Genomic DNA, 19,924 nt, shown 5'->3' with positions numbered 1-19,924 from the left:
CAGGTGACACGAGTACATGACCCTGCAGTGTCAAAGCAACATCCCAGGAAACTTCTCAGGAAGGAGGGAGATTAGTAACTTCAAAGTCCTATTGTCCTTCCTAATGGCCCATCCAGGCTGATTGCATGCTGTCTGGTGGGCGTTCCCTAAGTACACACACAGTTGTAACTGTTACATATGCAGCAATGGTACATGCATAAAAATTGGATAATCACATTCAGTAAATCATAATCTTTCCAATGATACCTCACATGACCCATCCTGCATAAGACATATCTTAGTTATGCCATATTCATATCATGACAATATTTCTTTGAAGAATATGGGGCGTAATGTCACAATAAGCTTTCATGATTTTTTTATAATATGAGTTTGTCTCTTCTGATTGTGAAGAAAGCATTTAAAATCCTCAAACTTATACTTTTCCCATAGTGGCTTTTCCTAAAAATCCTTGGAAATTCATGATGATGGTTTTTCCATTCTTAAAATTTACATATCAAAATGAATAGAGACACTATAATGGCTCTGTCCCTACAGTAAATTCTGCATGCATACCAAAGTACTTACTAGCTTGAGAGACAAGTCATTATCGTCAATCAGATAAATATTCCTTATGCCAAAATAGGTTTTTTATTCCTAATATTTAAACAGGTTAAAAACTTTAATTCTGAAAATACTAAATGACCAATCCTACATACTTTTGTGTGAAAGTTGTAGTTTGTGGTTAAGTATTTTTCTGAGATGGCTATACTCATCTATAACATTGCCATGAAGGATTTCTTTTACGCTTTTCCTACCTGCTATGTGAGGGAGGATACGGGAGGGGAAAAATTCAAAATTCACATGCTAAAAAATTATATTGAAATTCCTTTAGGTTTAAGACAGAAACCTATAAGAGCCAAGGAAGTCTAAGTGATAACTCATACTCCAGCTTTGACTTTTGATCTTGGATTAGATTTTCTCCTGCCTCTAGTTTTGGTTGGGTGCAGCAGTTGGGGGCTGGTCCCACACAGGCCCTGGCCTAGGTGAGATTACAGCAGCCATGGGACTACTGTAATCTATGCTGACTATGGTCCTGAGGGGCCATGGCCATCTGACAGCCAGGGATGATCAGAGTGCAGAGTGCCCCAGCCCTGTCTCCTTGCCATCCTGAACACTCCTACTATGATGCAGGAAGATGATGGGGGATGATGTACCAAATGACCCTGATGGGTCTATACCTGCTAGGGATTCCAGTATGCGGAGACTCTACACAGATTAGGGAGAGCTAGTCAGTTTTCAGCTACTTTGCCCTGCTGGAATGGTTGCTATTGTTTTGAGAAACAAATTAGAGACAAGAAAGGAAGAGAATTTCAGTTTGGATACAATTTCTTAAAATGTGCAATTTTTCCCCTCTGTTTGTTTCATGTTTATCCAAATGTGACTTGCTCAAATGTAAATTATATCTGAATATAAACATATCACTAGCACAACTGGGCCCTCATCTCAGTTGGGAACTTTAGGGCGCTACTAGAACACAATGAATGAATAATCATAATATTGAATGCATTTGGACTCTATGGACCAGATTGTGATCTTGCTTCAATGGATTTACTCCAGATTAACAGTAGCAAAAATAATCCATATTATGCAGCTAGATGAGCAAATATTTTGGAGAATTTATGAATGTTTATCCAAATCTGTAATTGCCAGTTTTACACAGGATTCTAATTTCTTGTTCAAAGTGCAACTCTGCTCTAAAAAGAGCCTGAACATGGAACCTGAACTGGATCTGGAGCATTCAGGATAGAGCCTTCCCACATATCGTGCAGAGCACACAGGGCCTGGTTGGTTATGCAGAATACAGCAGGAAAACTTCTCTCACAATTTATTCATGCTGATGTCCTTTATGCTACTACTAATTTTTATGCTCTGTTGCTGATGCCAGGGCATTCTCTTGGGCCACAGGCAGCTGGCACACTCTGATTCTTCACATGCCAAGACAAGAAAATCAAGTTCAGTCCTCAAAAGAATTTACCATGTATTCTGAGGCTCAACAGATACCATTTGAACAGGACATTGTTCAGAATGATTTTGCCCTTCTCCACCATTACTTTATTGTGTAATAAGGACTTTTAGGAACTCAAAAATGAAACAAGAAGAGGAGGATTTTCTTTACGGTTACAATGGGTATGTCTACACTGCAATAAGTGACCTGCGGATGGCCTGTGCAGGCTGACTCAGGGCTCACGGGGCTTGGGCTAAGGGGCTGTTTAATTGCTGTGTGGATGTTCCCACTTGGGCTGCAGCCAGAGTTCTGTGACCCTCCCACCTCTCAGGAGCCTGGCTGCCAGCCTGAACCCGAACGTCTACACCACAGTTAAACAGCCCCTTGGCCCGAACTCAGTGAGCCAGAGTCAGCCAGCAGAGGCCAGCCGTGGGCCACTGCAGTGTATACATACCATTGTGACCAACTGTAAAGAAAATCCTCCTCTTCTTGTGTAATGTTTGAGTTCCTAAAAGCCCTTATTACACAATAAGGTGATGGTAGAGAAGGGCAAAATCATTCTGAACAATGTCCTGTTCAAATGCTAAGGGGCTGTTTAATTGTGGTGTAGACATTTGGGCTCAGGCTAGAGCCCTGGCTCGAGGACAATGCAAGGTAGCAGGGTCCCAAAGCTCGGGCTGCAGCTTAAGCCGACACCACAATTAAATAGCCCATTAGCCAAAGTCCTGCAAGCCCATGTCAGCTGGCACAGGCCAGATGTGGGTGTCTAATTGTGATGTAGACATACCTAATAGGCGTTTCTTAAATTAAAAAATAGATTTAGGTCTGGTGCTTAATGACAGCTCTTTGTGCCTAATATATTTATGAAACAATATAAGAATGAGTACTGCTTTAGAGATTTTCTTATAATGTGTTATGATCTGTGAATTTTTGGATTATCCATCCCACAATATGGGACATATTAGAAAGTAAAGTAGCTTTAATCAGATTGCCCAGTTGTTCCCACATTATTCTCATTTTTATAGTTATTGAAAGTTTAATAGAAAACAGGCTCCTTTCTTAAGCTTAATTCTCTTTTGGAATTGTGTGTGTGAGATTAATCTATGTTGGTTGACACCTGCTTTAGAGTCATGTCATTTGAGTTTTCTGCATAGCGTTCACAAGAATTGGCCACACACAGTTCGCTTGGTGCTAATTCCTTCAGCATCAACCTTATAATGATTAATTCAGCATATTACAAATATTGATTAAATTTACTGAGACTGGCTCATAACACAAATATTATACACTGTGATAATAACTATTTTACATCAACTAAGTGTTTTCAAGTTATTTTTGTCTATCCATATCAATATACTTGCACTATCTTCTTAATATATTGACTTAAGTAATAAGTGATATGCTGTTTTATAGGGCTTTTCCTGAATCATTTCTCAGAGAGGGAAAAGGTTCTCAGAGTGAAAAGCTGGCAGCTGAGTGCCTTATCTTTGTTATAGTTAATATTTTTGGCACATTAAACATCTTTCTTCCTCTCTTGTTGTTGGAAATGCACATTGAAAAGGGCCATTGTCGGCATAATGTGGTGGTGCTCATTTAATCTGATGCCCTGAAGAACAACATAAACTATAGTATAGCATATATAAGGTTTATAATAGCTGGGTAAATTAGGGACACTTGAATGCATTTGATTCTCAGACTACAGTTGTTTCTCTCTTTTTGATCATGTAGCACTGCCTTTTCTGCCAGGCACACAACTGAAAGTGCTTATTCTAGGGAAGAAAAGGACAGTTGGACAGAATTCAAACCCTTCTTTAGAGAGTCTCTCACAGACAGATTCTTAATTCATTTCTTGTGTCCTGGAGTAAAGAGCATGTACTTTGTTTTCCGGCCCTTGTGCTAATGCATATCATACCCAGTGGTCTTCCTTGGATCATAGTTCTGTTAAATTTTTGAAGAGGAGTTCTTAACTTTCCAAGGCTTACCCTCATCATCTGCCCATCTCTTGGACTGACTTAGAAGACTTGTCTTTAGGGTGCAGTGGGGGAATAAAATACAATTTCTGTCTTTTTTATAGGTTTCAGAGTAGCAGCTGTGTTAGTCTGTATCTGCAAAAAGAAAAGGAGGACTTGTGGCACTGTAGAGACTAACAAATTTATTTGAGCATAAGCTTTCGTGAGCTACAGCTCAGGGTTTTTATAGCATCCATCAGCATAGTATCTAAGTGCATCATAGGTAAATTAGATCTGCATGGCAAGGTCCCAAATGGACTTTGTGCATATTCTGTCCCTCTGCTTTCCTGGGTATACCAACCTTTCTTGTTATGGTGGGAAAGCTTCCTGAAAGAGAAGGGTCTTGCATAAGGCTTAATTTGTGGTGAAAGAGGTGCTGGGGCTCAAGCAATGTTTTTACTTTCATAACTGACGCAGCAAGCCCAGAGGTGCCAGGGCTATGAACTGCCAAGCCTACAGGTGCGGCTCAGCCCTGGCACAAATTAAGCACTGGTCTTGCAACATACCCTTGCTCAGACTCAATTAATCTGACCTCCTGAGGGACCTAGTTTCAAAGCCAAAGACTCTCAGCAAAAATGCTGATCTCTTGCTCTCATGTACTTTGTTTGGGTTTTATGAACTACTAAATTGTTCCAAAGGAGCGCAGCTGTTTTGGTGTTTTGGAGATGTGATCACTGACCGATGTGATCACTCACTCTGAAGATCAGGACCAGACCCATGACCTTGCAATGGAAGTAGATACTGTGACAGTGGAGGGATGGGAACATTATTCTTTACAGAGCTTTTTCTTCCTTCATCCTCAGTACAGATTTTCTTTTTATACTAACCCCTCTTTCAACTTGGTGCTTTTAAACTATTTTGTCAGCATCATGGCATTTTCCTGTACAGCTTCAGATACTATATCAAACCACTGTAAAACAAATTTCACTGTATGGAAAACTAATTGCTAGTTTAACTTCTTGAACTAACCATCTACATAGAATTGCATGCAGATACGATAGTCCATCACTCAAAGCTTTGCTCTGATTTGCCTTGGTTGTGGGAGAAGATATTTAATCATTCACATTACAGCTAAGGAGTGTCCTTGAACACCCTACATTCCCCCTGAAGCCAGTGGGGTATAAAAAGAATGCAAGATCAAGCCTGAAACCAGTAGTTACTACCTTTTAATATTTTCCTTATACACACGTTGAGCCAAATTTTACTTTCCATTACAGTTTAAATTCACATTATGGTTTAAATCCACAGTAACTTCAAGGATGTTGTTCTAGATTTATACCAGTCTCCCTAAGGGCACAATTGTATCCAATTATATTGAAATCTTAATAGGAAAAAAAGTAAGACACAAATAGAATACTAAGACTAATGATTTCTTTGGCTTTAATGTGTTAGACAGCATTTACCACATGCAGATTCTCCCTTAGAGGCCCCTGATTCTTGGTCAAGGGTTCTGCTTTCTCTTAGGATCTTATCCAGCAAATAGCTAACTGCTGGCCCATTCCAGAAAATGTAAGGTTTCCCATTAGAGACAACCTGGAATTTAGCAAACTATAATTTATTTTGCAAATTCTACATTTTATTTCATGTGTCTTATTCCTGCCAACTCTTTCTCTCATGCATGCGTCATCTGGGTCAATTCCAGAAAAAGATTGGAATTTTATTATTCTCAGAGATTGTTTCTCTTTTTCCTGAATTTGACTAGGAATCTATCATTTTCTCCTGTGTAAAAAAGGGGATCACTAATACAAATGCCCCATTGCCGTAATGATACATCCTGTCTGATAGGGGTCCTAGAGCTATTTTCTACATCGATTGATGTTTAACCTCCAGGGAACCATCTTTTCAACAAATGTATTTGAGTCAGGTTTATATTTACTTGAAGGAACTCCTAGAATCTGGACATTTCTTCTGCTCATTTGATTCTCCAGCACCTCAGCTTGTTGGTCAAGGTTCTGAGTTTTATAATGGCATTGTAAAATAAGCAGGATTTTGGATGCTTTCAGATCCATTGGCATTTTCTGCTGGTTCTGCGCAGTGTTTGCAGCTAGTCAAGGTGTTTCTCATTGAGATCCATATATATTAGTAATCTTTGTTGACAAAGTTTCTATTTTACTTTCCCTCAAAGCCATTATTTTATGGAGGCCCTCAGGCTTTGCAGGTTTTTTTGCAGGTTTTTTTCCCCAGACAAACATTTGTGTAATGCTCCCTTTTGCTTTGATGGAGATTGGAGAAGGAAATTGGGTTCAAGCTACTTTCTGTTGTCCCAGTATCTACATTCCAGAATATAACTGCTTCTATATTTAATTATGAAATTTTCTATTCTTCACAGCTCACTAATAATCAGTTTTTTGTAGGTTATATAGGATTAGTATACATAACCACTTGTGTGTGTGTGAATGTTCATTGGTAGCTAATGGAAAGAGGCATGAACACGCTCTAACCAAACAACCATTTGGAAATTGAAGAAATGTTTGTGAGCACTGTTTTGGCAGTATCCCCCAATCTAGTGATAATCACCAAGTTAGTCACACTGACTCATGGTTATAACCTTATCTCCTTCCTTTGGCATTAGCTGTCCATACTTCTTTTAAAAAAATATTCTGAAATTTATTGCTGGTGAAAAGTGCTGGATTGACTGCACTGAGGACTAAAATTTGTCTGTAACACAGGTACAGCACAGACTCCCCTACCAGCATGCCTGCCCTTTGATCTGGAAAAACAATTTCTAGGGATATGAAAGTAGCTAAGTGCCTATCTTAGGCATCTGGATGTGACATCTGTAGTAGTGTTGGTTTCTGTGCATTCCATTTGTCCAGTCGGAACTGGATTGAACACCTGTTCATTTCAAAAACACTAACTGGTAAAAATGACTTTTAAACACAAACTAAACTGGATTTGGACCCAGGAACATAAAGATGAAAGGTTCATCCTTTACTGGCCGCTATCTAGCTTGCCTTAATATGTTTTTGCTTACCTATAGTTATTTCACCTTGCTCAGTGTGAGTTGAGCATGGTCTTTAAAGATTTTTCCAAGCATGCATAATCCTCATGCTACAATAACTATTCTGAGAGGATGATTACCTGCATCATGCCCATAGAATATGGGGCTAGTATTGCTGTAACTAATGCAGTAATTTAGACAGTATTTACAGCTTTCCCAGGAAACCATCTCTTTTAAGAATGACAGGCTGTTTTGCATTTTAATTCAGTTCTTGAATAGCTCTGTATTTTTGGAGAACAGATCGAACAACAGTTTAATTAATTTAACTAGGTTCAAAGCTGTAGCTTCCATTAGAGGTATACTTTCCAGCATTGTTGGATTGCTGTTCCATTGTGAAAAATAATGCAGCTTCCACTTCCAGATTCTTAAGTGGAGGAGAATGATCTCAGCAGAAAGCATGACAGCTGAATGATGAACCTTGCTCATTTTGCCTTAGCAGTATTGCTGAAAAGTGAAGAAAACTTGCTTTCTTCTTATGCTTGCTTGATTCTCCCACAAGCCAAAAGTCAGTTTTGTCAGCACGTTGAGAGGGGTGTGAAAGCAAAGTAGGGGCAGATCAGTGGGGCATAAGGTGGCAGAGATAAAGGGCATATTCTGCTTTCTGTGACGTGTTTGTATGTGATGGGGAAATCTCAGAAGTTTCTAAGGCCTCCATTGGCTAAGCGTTCACAAATCCATATTGGAATTATCCAGACCTTAGAAGAGTTCTCAGGAAAGGATGGGGGATACTTCCTCCCAACTTTCAGCCTGCAGGGAGCTCTATTTCCCTCCTTCCCCCAGTCTCTCTTCATTCTCCTCTTTCCCAAACCTGCTTCTTTCTTGCCCATCCCGAAGTACCCTAGTTACACCTACCTCTCACCAAATCCACCCCCCTGAAACTCATCTCATGCCCTTTACCTGTGCAGTGAAGGTAAACCATAATGTGCTTGAATGGCACCTGTCTCTGAGCACCCAGGTGCAAGCATCTCCACTGCAAAGCCCTATCTGCGTTACTGTCCTCACTGTGTCTGCACCTGCCCATGTGGGTCTGTGGTGGGTTCTTTGCACTCTACGGTTTTTCCTTGTCAATTATGAGATAAAGTGTCTGTCTTTCCATGGGAATTGTGGGAAGGCATTGAAGGAATATCAGTATTCAGGTGATTTTGCCTGCATCCTCACTGCAAAGTGGGCAGGTTCCAGCCAGAATTAACCAAAGCTCGGGCTCCAACCTATACCTCCACCTGGGTAAGCTAGTTGGGTCTTAAAGCACCTCCAAACCCAGGTCACAGATTTCTCTGCATGGATGGTAGGGTGTTAAAACCCAGGTAAGAGCTCAGGTTGACTGTGCAGTGAAAACATACCCTTACACACACCTCTTCCCTGTGGCTCCTTTCTTGTATCCTCCTTCCAAATGTTTTGAGTTTCTCCTTCCTTTGGCCACAGATACCTTATTTCCAAACACCCAAATCTCTGCTCCTTCCAAGAAACCCCAATTGCCACTCATCTCTCCCAGATATATCTCCCTCAAGTATTCTCCTTTCCCTCTCTCCCACCGTCCCCTAGCACCTAATCTCCCTAGCAGCTAGGAGAAAGGCTGGCCACTCGCTATCACTTCAGATTTTGCATAATTCCTGCACTATTTGCAAACACATATTTTGGGTAATTATATTTGGGGTGCTTCTAGATTATTGTTAGTTTTAATATGTGCTTTGTACTCAATAAGAATACGGATTTGTGAGTAAAAGCACTCCTGTGTGTATCAATAATTTATCAGATGGAGATGCTGTGTCCCCTCACTGATTTATTTCCTGACACTGCCTGAAAAACAGAGATTAGTTACCATAGCTTTGGGTTCAGATAACCCTGGGTAATAGGCAAAGTAATATCTTTTATTGGACCAACTTATGTTGGTGAGCGAGACAAGCTTTTGAGCTTACAAAGAGCTCTTCTTCAGGTGAAGAGCTCTGTGTAAGCTTGAAAGCTTGTCTCTCTCACCAACATAAACTGGTCCAATAAAAGATATTCCTTCCCCCACCTTGTCTCCCATGTAGGTTTATGGGATTTTCAGTCATTCATCCATAACAACTTTATGATAACACTTTTGCTGTGTAAAGTTATTTCAACTGAGTAGATATGTTATTTAAATCATACAATAATATTTACCTACTAGTTATTAGTTAACATTAATAATTTAACATAGTCTGGGTTTGTGCTAAAATGCTGGAAATGAGTGTTAATTTTTCATAATTTTATCGGTATATAAAATGAAAAGCAGACACCAGAAACAAAACAAAACAAAAATAGAATATATTTCACAGTATGACTGTAAGGAAGTAAATTTAAACAAGTGTTGTTGCTTCAAGTATCTGTGATTGATATTCTTTCCCTCTGAAACATAATAATGTTGATAGGTATATAAATCACCATGGAGTGTAGAATGACATGTTCTAGATGATCAGACCTATTTAGGCAAGCAGGCACTGTATTACTTCATTTTCTCAGAGCCATAACTTAAGACATAACCCTTCGGCAAAACTAATCCAATTCCTCTTCTTTCCCTGTCTTTATTCTCCCACACTCTCTGGGTTTTAAAACACAATGTAATGGGAGACAAGCTAAAATGTAAAATATAATGAAATAAGTTGAAAATGAAGTCCATTTGCTAAGAAATACCACTGTGGGCTAACATGAGAGAAAATAATGATATTAATATCTTACAGTGGTGTGAAGAAAATCCCTGTACTATGAAAAGCTTAATAATTCTGGTCCTGATCTGTCCCCAGTTATGCAGCCTGGGCTAAATTTCACATTCTTCACTCAATCAAAATTCCCGTTGAAATACATGGGACTGTTTACAGAGTAAAGTACTATCACAGAATGACTGACCCCTTTAATGGAAAATGGAGCAAGCCTTGCCTATGCCATAATTAGCTGCTTCCCAGCCTGATGGTGAACACCTGAGCCTCATAAAAAGGGGTAAGAGAACTCAAAGGGAAGAACAACAGGAAACAGGTTAAGCTCCTGCGGGAAGCTCTGAGGTAGGATCTGCAGGAAGCCGGGACCTCCAGTGAGTGGTAGACAGTAAGAAAGACTCCAGGGAAAGCAGTTTAGGAGTCAGCCCTTTATCTCAGAGGAGAAAAAGACTTAAAGGTAGCCGTGAAGGAGGTCTGAAGAGTAGCCCAAGAGGAAGAATCTTTTGTTTGTTGCGAGTTGGCTTTGTTTGGACTTTTGTTACTCTGGAAGGGGTTACATTTGCTTAGTTAGTTGGCCAAGGGGCCAAGCCACATTACCAACACTGACCCATGTGGGGAAGGCTGAGGGGACTCCTCTTGAAGGAGGAAAGTGAGGCAGAAGAGGAATATGAGTGGCCATGCCTGTACTATGCAACATAAGTAAGGGAATCCCAATCAGTCGCTGAGCAGTTAACCCTCAGAACATTTGAGAGGAAGGCTGATAAATATTATTTCCCCCATTTTGCAGATGGGGAATTTGAGGCAGATAGGATAAGTACAACTCTGTGTCAAACCAAGATTCCAGTTTAGGACTTTGGGTGCCATTTGGTGCTTAGACCATTAGATCATGTCAAATAGAAGTGGGGAAAAAAACCAGTATAGTGCCTGACCTATGTTTGTTCACAGCAGTTCATATTCTCAACATTTCATGTTAACAATTTACAAAATTCACATCTAGTGGGATCGTTTGGCAGTGATATGTGTTTCATAACGGGTGTGATACAAATCAATAAATGTGATGGACAAAATATATGGGTATTAGATATCTTTAATAAAAAACAATTGTATCCACATACATTCCTTGAATTTATATATTCATTTTTTTTTATTTTTGGTTATTTTCTTAGATTTCATAAAAGAGGCAAGAGTAATGGCCCTAGAATCCAAAATCATCTGTTTATCTATAGACTAAGAAGAACAGAGGGTTGTCCACACTGGCTTGTGCCAATGCGCCTCCACCCTGACCTAAAATGAAAGGAGTTCTAGCTCTATGCCCAATGTTTGCCCGCTCTTTTGAGATTGCCAACAAGGGTGCCAGTTGTTTTAGTATAGACCTCACCTGTCCTCTGAATGAAAATCTGGTCAAACTACAGATATTCCCTTTTCTACAGTATGTGAAATGCTCTCCGTTGTACCAGAACATCAGTTAAAGCAACATTAATTGCAGAATGTATACAATGGTGAATAGAGTTGAGCAAAAAGTTAGCAATTAAAACCTGCAGCCACAAAAAATGTGCCCAGTTACAATCCTGAAATTCAGAAAAGATTTGTTGAATGGTTGGGTAAGATTTACAACTCACTGATGTAAACTGGACCCAGTTTGGAGTCACCCTTGGCCAGGCCAAGTCAAGGCAAGCCATTTTCTGATTTTGAAGCTCAGCCTCTCAAAATCACAGCATTGTGTGGTTCCAAACAAAACGTGGCAGTTTTATCTGAATTGTCTTTGAGAGTTTGTGCTTGTTCAAAAATCAGACTCCAACTGAAACCCATAGAATACAAATACTAGAGGAAATTGTAAAAAAATATTTGCACAGGTACCAAAACCAGAGTCTTGCAAATTCTAATTCAAACTCTGTTTCACAGCTCCTGTTCCTGCAGAGGATCAGCTTACTATCACAACTGGCTCATAAATATGGTCACATTATATTATTTCTTCACTTCACTTCTCTTACGTTTACCAGTAATCAACCCTATACAGCATTAATTTATGCATATTATTTCACATACTGGAATCTGGAATGAAGCTATGTCACAGATAAAAGTATGATTCACAACTTACTGGTCGTGTTGGGCATAACACCTTGAGTATAGTAGGATTTACACAGATGTTTGATGAGAAACTGCCCACTGTAATATGTTTTCTCTACTAACTCCAGTTGCTACAACACTAATAGTGGAAATGACGTAAATTTTGTTATCGTTCTGTCTGTAAACAGTTATGTGAAGTTGCAATTATCAAGGCCAACTTAATCTTACATCAGCAGTTCCCAAACTGTGGGTCAGAACCCCAAATGGGATTGTGCCACCAGCAGATGGGGTTGTGGTGACCCCTAGTGTTCAGAGGAGGCCATTTTGCTCCACACCACATGACTTCTCATGGACTGTGTGTGTGTGTGTGAGGCATAATCCATAAAGGATGCCATTTTGTAGAACAAAACAGTGTCCCCCACACAGCGTGTACTCATGTGTATGGTGTGTGTGAGGTCATGCTGTGTGGAGGATGCTATTTTGCTCTTCAAAATGTTACTTTCCTTGCTGTCTGGTGTTCTGAGAGGAAATAATTCATTAAAATAGGGTCAAGCTGGCAAAAAGTTTGGGAACTCCGTCCCGATATGGTTGATTTACAGCCACAGTCAGAAATGAGCAACTTCCCATAACCTGAGAACATTTCTTTGTTAGTTCTGGTTTCATTTTGTTTATTTTAATAGATTAATTGACTGTTACAACCCTATCTGCGAAAGACTGGTGATCTATAAAAATATAGTTACAGGTAATTCCAGTTAAAGGAAACACAAACTGACATAAAACACTTCCTAAGCACATTTATTATAGAAAGCATCTTTATATTTCTTCAGATTATAGATGAAGAAGAAACACAATTCATGAGTAATTGTCCTGTTGCTGTTACTGAGAGTACTCCAAGAAGACGGACACGCATTCACGTTTTCTGGACAGCGCCTCCTGTTGGTACAGGCTGTGTAATTCTGAAGTAAGTACTTTCACATGGATCCAAGTTACAAGTAAAACCAGGTTCCATTTACAATAAGTCTAATATGATTTACAATACATTGATGCCTGTTTTTATACACATGAGTCAGCAGTAGTTTAACCTGCACAAAATTCTCTTGCAACTATTTGGCCTACATTTGTAAAAAAACAGACTCAATATTCCGGGCACAGCTATGTGTCCCCAGTTGCACCAATTTAGAAGCGTAGCTTTTAGAAGACTTCACCCACAAATCAGGCAGTTAGTCTTGTAAACATTTTTTGAGGAAATTATGCGCATAATATTGGAGGCATGATTGAAATGCTGGTAAATCCTTAAATTTTAGCCAAGCACGTCAATCAGGCTGCACTATGGTACCTGCATTTTCTCAAATTAATCAATATCGCTCAGAAAAGCACTGTGTTATATCAGCAACCGGATGTTTTTGACAGGAATTTGTTTTGTTTCCTGATTTAAAGTCACAACAAAACGTTGCCACACGCTGTCCACTGTGTTGCAAGCTAATTTAAGAATGGTGTAGAACAGGGGTGGGCAAACTTTTTGGCCCAAGGGCCACATCGGGGTTGCAAAACTGTATGGAGGGCCAGGTAGGGAAGGCTGTGCATCCCCAAACCACCTGGCCCCTGCCCCCTATCCAATCCCTCCCACTTCCCGCCCCCTGACTGCCCCCGTCAGAACCCCCAACCCATCCAATCCCCCCTGCTCCTTGTTCCCTGATCACCCCAACCCCTATCCATACCCCCCACCCCCTGACAGGCCCCCCAGGACTCCCACGCTTATCCAACCCCCCTGCTCCCTGTCCCCTGACCCCCCCAAACCTCCCCCTCATCCAACCACTCCCTGTCCCCTGACTGCCCCCCCCAGGACCCCCTGCCCCTTAACCAACCCCCCGATCCCCTTACCATGCCACTCAGAGCAGCATGTCTGGCAGGAGCACGCAGCCCCGCCGCCCAGAGTGCTGCCCACGCGGCGGCGTGGCTGCGGGGGACGGGGAACAGCAGGGGAGGGGCAGGGGGCTAACCTCCCCATCCAGGAACTCGGGGGCTGGGCTGGATGGTCCCGCAGGCCAGATGTGGCCTGCGGGCCATAGTTTGCCCACCTCTGGTGTAGAATGTAATGGTGTTATAAGGGTCCCATCAGCATTTCCAAGAAGATTCGTTCAGTGTCAATGCACTGTTTAAAGAGAGATGATTCCCCTTGCCCACCAGCATCACCTTCATCTTACTTTGATTGTATTTGAGCCCTTCTTTTTCCTCAAGGTGTGTATTTCTTCCAGACATTGGGGTAACTAGTTGATGGTGGTGTTTTGTTCTGATGAGAATGAGTTATATTGCTCTGTATTATCAGCACATTGTAGGCATTTGACCCTGAAGCATCACCCATTGTCTCTTGGTGTCTGAAACAGGAAGTGAAAAATGTTTAATGCAGTAAAAGCTACAGGAAACATTTAGCTAGGCCAAATTTAATTCTTAACACCCATAAATGTCACGATTCCTACAAAACTTTTAACAAGGGTTGGGCAGCTGGAGTGCTGTGACTGCTGCTTATTATACTAATCATAACTGTCTCTGTGTTACCTGCATCTTTGCTGTATCCACCTGAGGTTTGTCTGTCTTATTATTTGATTGTAAGCAAGGATCATTCCAACATATGTATGCATAGTGCCTACCACAATAGGGCAATTAGATACTACCATAATACAAATAATAATTATTAGTATTAATTCAGTTGGAATGTATCCAGAACGTCATAATTTAAGACCCTGCTCTTACAATAATTATGGTGGGATCTTTCATGACCACAGGTTGTAAGGAGGAACTTGGTTTTACATAGCTTCTAAAAGTCAGCTCACCAACAACAAACAGAGTGTCTCTGATTAGAATTCTGAGATATTAATTCAGTAATGACTAGGGAGAAAGTGTGGATGATTTAGTAGGTAGGTCTCTAATTTCTACAGCATGTAGACTACTCATCCAAATACCGAACCATTTCCAAACTGCTAAGCTTGCAGTATCTGACAAGATCAAAGCCCTGGTGGAATAACTGAAGGTCAGGTGGAGGGGACATTGTTAGATACACATTTTGGTGAATGTAAATAAAACACTATTTGATTATTATCTGTCTTTCAATAAAACTTCTGTAGAAAATACAGTCTTCCCTGAACTGGTTGCTTATAGATGCAAAAGATAAATGGACGGTTGTACTTTTGAGTTCAGTTCAAAAGAAGAATGAAACACCTTAGAAAAAAACAGCTACCTTTTATTGTGATTTGTTAGAGCCAGTGATTAACATTATAATGTGGCTTTCATTTGCACTGAAATTCAGTGCTCAGTAGTACTATACATAGCAATTGCTGTTGTGCTTTTTGGCATAAACTTAACACCATTTACATTTTTCCATTTGGAGCTCATCTAAATTATAGTGTTTACAGTAAGCCTCCTTTACAATCACCTCCCCATGCTCCCATAGAAATCCATACAAATGCTGGGCAACATTGTCTCAACTATTTTGGCAATCATGAGACCTTCAATGAGACCATAAAAATTACACAGTTTAAAATAGATATTATAATTAGGGATGGCCAAACAGTGTTAGTGTTCTTCATTTCATCCTTCTTCCTCCCCTCTTCTTTCTGTATGTGCAAGAGTGCAACTCAATTGTACTACTAACGTATATCTGGGGGGAGGACGCTATCCTGATAATTTGCTGGTAAGATGTGTTTCAACTGGGGCTGGTGGTTTTGAGCCAGTTTTGAACAGAGAGGGCCTGATTCTCTTACATCATATAATGATCCATTGGCTTCAACTTACACTGGTATAAATGTAAAGAGAATCATGCCGTAAGGAGAAAAGGTAGTTACCAGTTTGTTAAATGAAGCTAATCTACAAAATTTTTTTCCTTATTATGGGCCAACTTCTGCTATCATTATGCCAGCCTAAATCCAGAGTAACACTACAGACTTAATGAAGTTGCTTTGGAATTTCACCAGTGTAACTGGGAATAGAATTTGGTCTGATGTTGTCCTTAACACTAAGTTTTATTTTCCTGAGGCCCATAATTGACCAGCAGTCCCCTTAAACCTTTTCAGGCACTGTACCTATTACCTGTTTGGCTGAAAAGCCAAAAGTGGTACGGGAAAAATGGGAAAGTGAAGGTTCCAAGTGCAGCATGGGAAGTAGAAATGTTTTGGCATGAGTACTAGTTAGCTTGATGCATAACTTCAAGGGCAGTGTGTAGGTAGCATTAGTTTACATTTGCCTCCCCACACCCCATACTACCTTGCTTTGTCACACAACTATTTGCATAAAAGGCTAATATTACCAGGTTATTTTACATCTGATATCTCATAACCATAATTGGTACAGAACACTTCAGGCAGATTCCTCACTCCCACAGAGCTGTTGCAGCACAGAAGCCTGAAGGTTTGGTCTCTATTTGCCTCAGTTTACAATAAGTCTCCTGAATTCTCCCAGACTCCACATTGAAATACATACCCACCAGTCTATTGAGCATGGCTACACTGCCTGGGTACATATACAATACTAACTAATGCAGCAAAGTACTTAAGCACATGCTTAGGTCCCATTGAAATCAGATTTAAGTGCATGCTTAAAGTTTAAACATGTACTGAAGTGCTTTGCTTGTTCATGGCCTATGCTCTCACAGACGTGTCTGTTCACATGGTGGACTCATTGAAACCTTTCCTGGGATCTGTGGGTGAGCAAGAGCAAGTGAGCAGCAATGATCTGTCCCGACAGCAGGTGGAACATCTTAAAAATGGATAAGAGAGTCTTGGGGAAATATCTATCATTACACAGAAGTGGAGAAGCTTTCAGACTTGGACTTGGTTATTTAAATGTTGCTAATCACCTCTCTTGCCAGACGATAAGAAAAAAAAATCTCCACTATCAATGTAGCTGTCATTGTGGTGTCCCAGTGCAAGAGGGCTGGGGTGAATTCAGCACACAGATCCAGAAATATGGCCTCTCGCATCTAAAAATTCTGCAGCCACAGTTAATCCTCCCAAACCTGCTTTATGATGTAATCCCACCAATGAGTGCTTGTTTCCTGGGCCCCGAAGCACTGATCTACTGTGTAGAATTGCTCTGTGAATGCCAACAGCAACCTGACATTTTTATTCACTGTGTCCATCAGCCTCTATTTCTATTCATTGTTGTCAAACATCTCTTCTTCCTCATTGAACCACCAGCTGCAGTGGTAGTCGCTGAAGTTCTGCAGATATGGACAAACTGTGCATCCTATATTAGCTTTGGTCATTAGAATTGTGCTGAACTCTGGGTTCTGCCGGAGAGATGGTGGAAACCAACAAGTGACACAAAAGGGACTGTGGGCATTTTTAAATTATGGGATGGAATGATCATTATGGGATAGAGAAAGTAGCATTATGGGAACTTGACCCCTAGTTCTCAAAAATCCCTGGGAAAATTTCTGGTATCCCACAAAGCACTGAGAAAATGTCCCACAAGGCATTGTGCTGGTTGGCTGTGCAGGGTGCACTGGGATGCCGACCTGTGGTGCACTGCATTTTCCATTGATGCAAGCACTTGTGGTGTGTATGCACAGCATTGACACAAGCAGCGAAGTGTACGTGTGCTCGAGCAACATAGAAAAGTCGGTGTAAACCAATGTAATTTACATCATGTAGAAACTTTGTAGTGTAGACAGAGCCAACTATAGGTGCATTTCTTAGCTATGCTGGAGGACAGACTGTCTTAAACCACTTTTAGCCTTAGGTTTTTGAAGTTGAATGATAAAGTATATTGTGGGGGATAAAGTGTCTCATTTAAGTGTGATTTGAAATGTGGGCAGCTTAAGATTTAAATCTGAAAAAAGGAAAATATTAAGTGAAAGTGTATACAATAGAAGGATATAATATAAAATAATGGAGTAAAGCCTTGGTATGCATTACAATTTAATAGTGGGGAAACTGTTGTATAAATATGTGTTTGCAAATAGTGCAGGAATTATGCAAAATCTTGTTACTATCTAAGTCACTCAAGTTTATCAAGTCATGTAAATCTGATGAAGAGGCAAATGCAAGAGATGCTTTGGAATGTTGCAAGATGCTAATTACATTTTCCTCTTTTTGCATTTGAGTTTGACTGAGTCTGAATGCAACAGATTATTTAATAAATATTGGCCAGGGACAAATATATTGTATATTTAATTTACCATTTAGAAAGGAAACCTTAAGCAGTGCTCTGATGGGATCCCATAACTGGGATGTCAGACAATTATGATATGTGCTTTGTATGATAAACTAAACATTTACAAGATTTTATTTACTAGGTGCTCACCTTCTGCCATCCAAACGATAGTTAACCAACCAACAAATGGAAATCCAAGATAGCTATTCCTTCTCTTATTTCCTGTAACATATCAAATATCTTCATCAAGGCCTCTACACGGATTGTTCATGGGGAAATTTTTTGAACCATGTCTAGGGGAATATTTTAATGTTTTTGAGACGGTGTGTGGAATTTATTGTTTTTCTGCATAAATAATCTTCCTCATGATTTATTAACTCCCCTTTTTCTGGATGTAAGTGGCCACCAGAGGGCTGAGCAACTTGAAAGGACTCTCCCAAATAAGAACTCTGGCAGATTTAGCACATCACTGTACACATTTTAAAAAAAATTCTTCATTGGGAAATGGCGTGTCTGGTGCGCTGGCTGAGCTGGTAGCAAAATATACTGCAGATTTCAGGAACAACTTCAGGATTCAAAACATGTATCTGCACTTGCGATGCAATATTCAGTCTCCGTGGAAGGTGTGGCTTCCTTTCCTGTGTGCCGTCCCTCTTTCTCCCAGCCCCCATATCTCTGAAAGTGAATGATATTAAACTAAAAGTGTGTGAACGCCAGGGGGTTTGATTACCATGAGTTTCATACACAATTTTATTTTGTTTGGGTTTGCATCCCATTCTGCTATTCCCATGCTGTTGGAAAATGTAAGATAGAGTTCAAAAGGAACCTGAAAATCTCAATGAAACTATCCATTTCCAATGGGTTGGGGTCATATCCATGGGCACACAATGAAATTCTCTTGATATCTGTCCAATCAAATCTTTTCCCAGCATCCAGAACTCATGATGTAGTTGTGATGAGGTATGCAAACCCCACGCTGGCCACCAAGGGATTAAGGGGTTGTTCTGAGCTCAGCCAGTCTCCCGTTGCCACACCTGCAAGAGATGCACAGGCTGGGGGAGAAATTAAAAGGGAGCAGAATAGCTCCCTTGGTGGCAGTCCATAAAAGAGGGCACACCAGCAATTCACAGCCCCTGAAGGAAGGCAGGATCTCTTCCAACAATAACTACCTGAAGCTCCCTCCCTGAGGGAAGGGAGAACTTGCTTCAGATACACCCTGAGAGGGAGGCATTCCTCCTCCCCATAAACTCTGTTTGTTTGTGTTAATTCCCCTTGTGTGTTATGGACTACCCCAGCAGGGGAGAGACTTGGAACTGATTAGGCCAAAGATCCAAGTAACAGGAGGAGGCAGCCACGACCCTGAGAGAGAGAATGAGGGACCTGCCATACCAAGCACAGCCATGAAAAGGCACCCAGCAGTGAGCTGACCCCACTTCGAACCTCCTTGCCACAGGCTGCGAACTTTGGACAATAATGGGGTGGTAGGAAGTGGCCCAGGGAGGGCAGCCTTACGGCACTGTTGAATGTCAGACCTTTGATAGCCCTCACAGGCCATGGGCCGGAGCCTGGTGGAGTGGGAGGGCCCGGTCTTCCCTATCAACCTCCCCCACCCTGCAGTTCAAAGGACCTAAACCCTGACCACTGGGCAACAAATCATCACCTTTCTTTCCCTTAAATAGAGCTTTTAAGGAGTCAGTGTGGTCCGCTGGCTAGGGATCTTGACTGGAAGTCAGGATACTTTGGGCCTATTCCCATACCTGCCATTGACATGCTGTGTAACCTTGGGCAAGTCATTTCACCTCTCAGTGCCTCAGTCTCCCCAGCAGTAAAATAGAGATTGTGATGCTTATCTTTCTTTGTATAGTGCTGTGAGTCTACAGAAGAAAGGGGTATATTAAATTATATTATTTGATTAGCCTAAAGACTAAAATACTTTAACATGTCCTTTTTCATATTTTTTATTTCTTATTGTATGACAAACAAGGGGATCATCAAATACAGAATTTGTTTTGTGATTGCAACCTGTGGCCCTATTCCTTAT

At 40.7% G+C, this 19,924-nt stretch overlaps 1 protein-coding gene across 1 annotated transcript in view; it reads left to right on the top strand.

Moving 5' to 3' along the window:
* SPON1 (spondin 1) overlaps nt 1-19,924 on the top strand; it is a 331,470-nt gene that overhangs the window by 38,447 nt on the left and 273,099 nt on the right. The window contains exon 3 of the mRNA XM_048854086.2: nt 12,564-12,697. Coding sequence (XP_048710043.1) covers nt 12,564-12,697 — 134 coding nt within the window. The remainder of the gene's footprint in view (nt 1-12,563; nt 12,698-19,924) is intronic.

The sequence above is a fragment of the Caretta caretta genome, chromosome 6 (genome assembly GCF_965140235.1).
Source record: "Caretta caretta isolate rCarCar2 chromosome 6, rCarCar1.hap1, whole genome shotgun sequence".
Classification (NCBI taxonomy): Eukaryota; Metazoa; Chordata; order Testudines; family Cheloniidae; genus Caretta; species Caretta caretta.
Note: the sequence above shows the minus strand (reverse complement) of the source record. Positions and strands in the feature narration are given on the sequence as shown.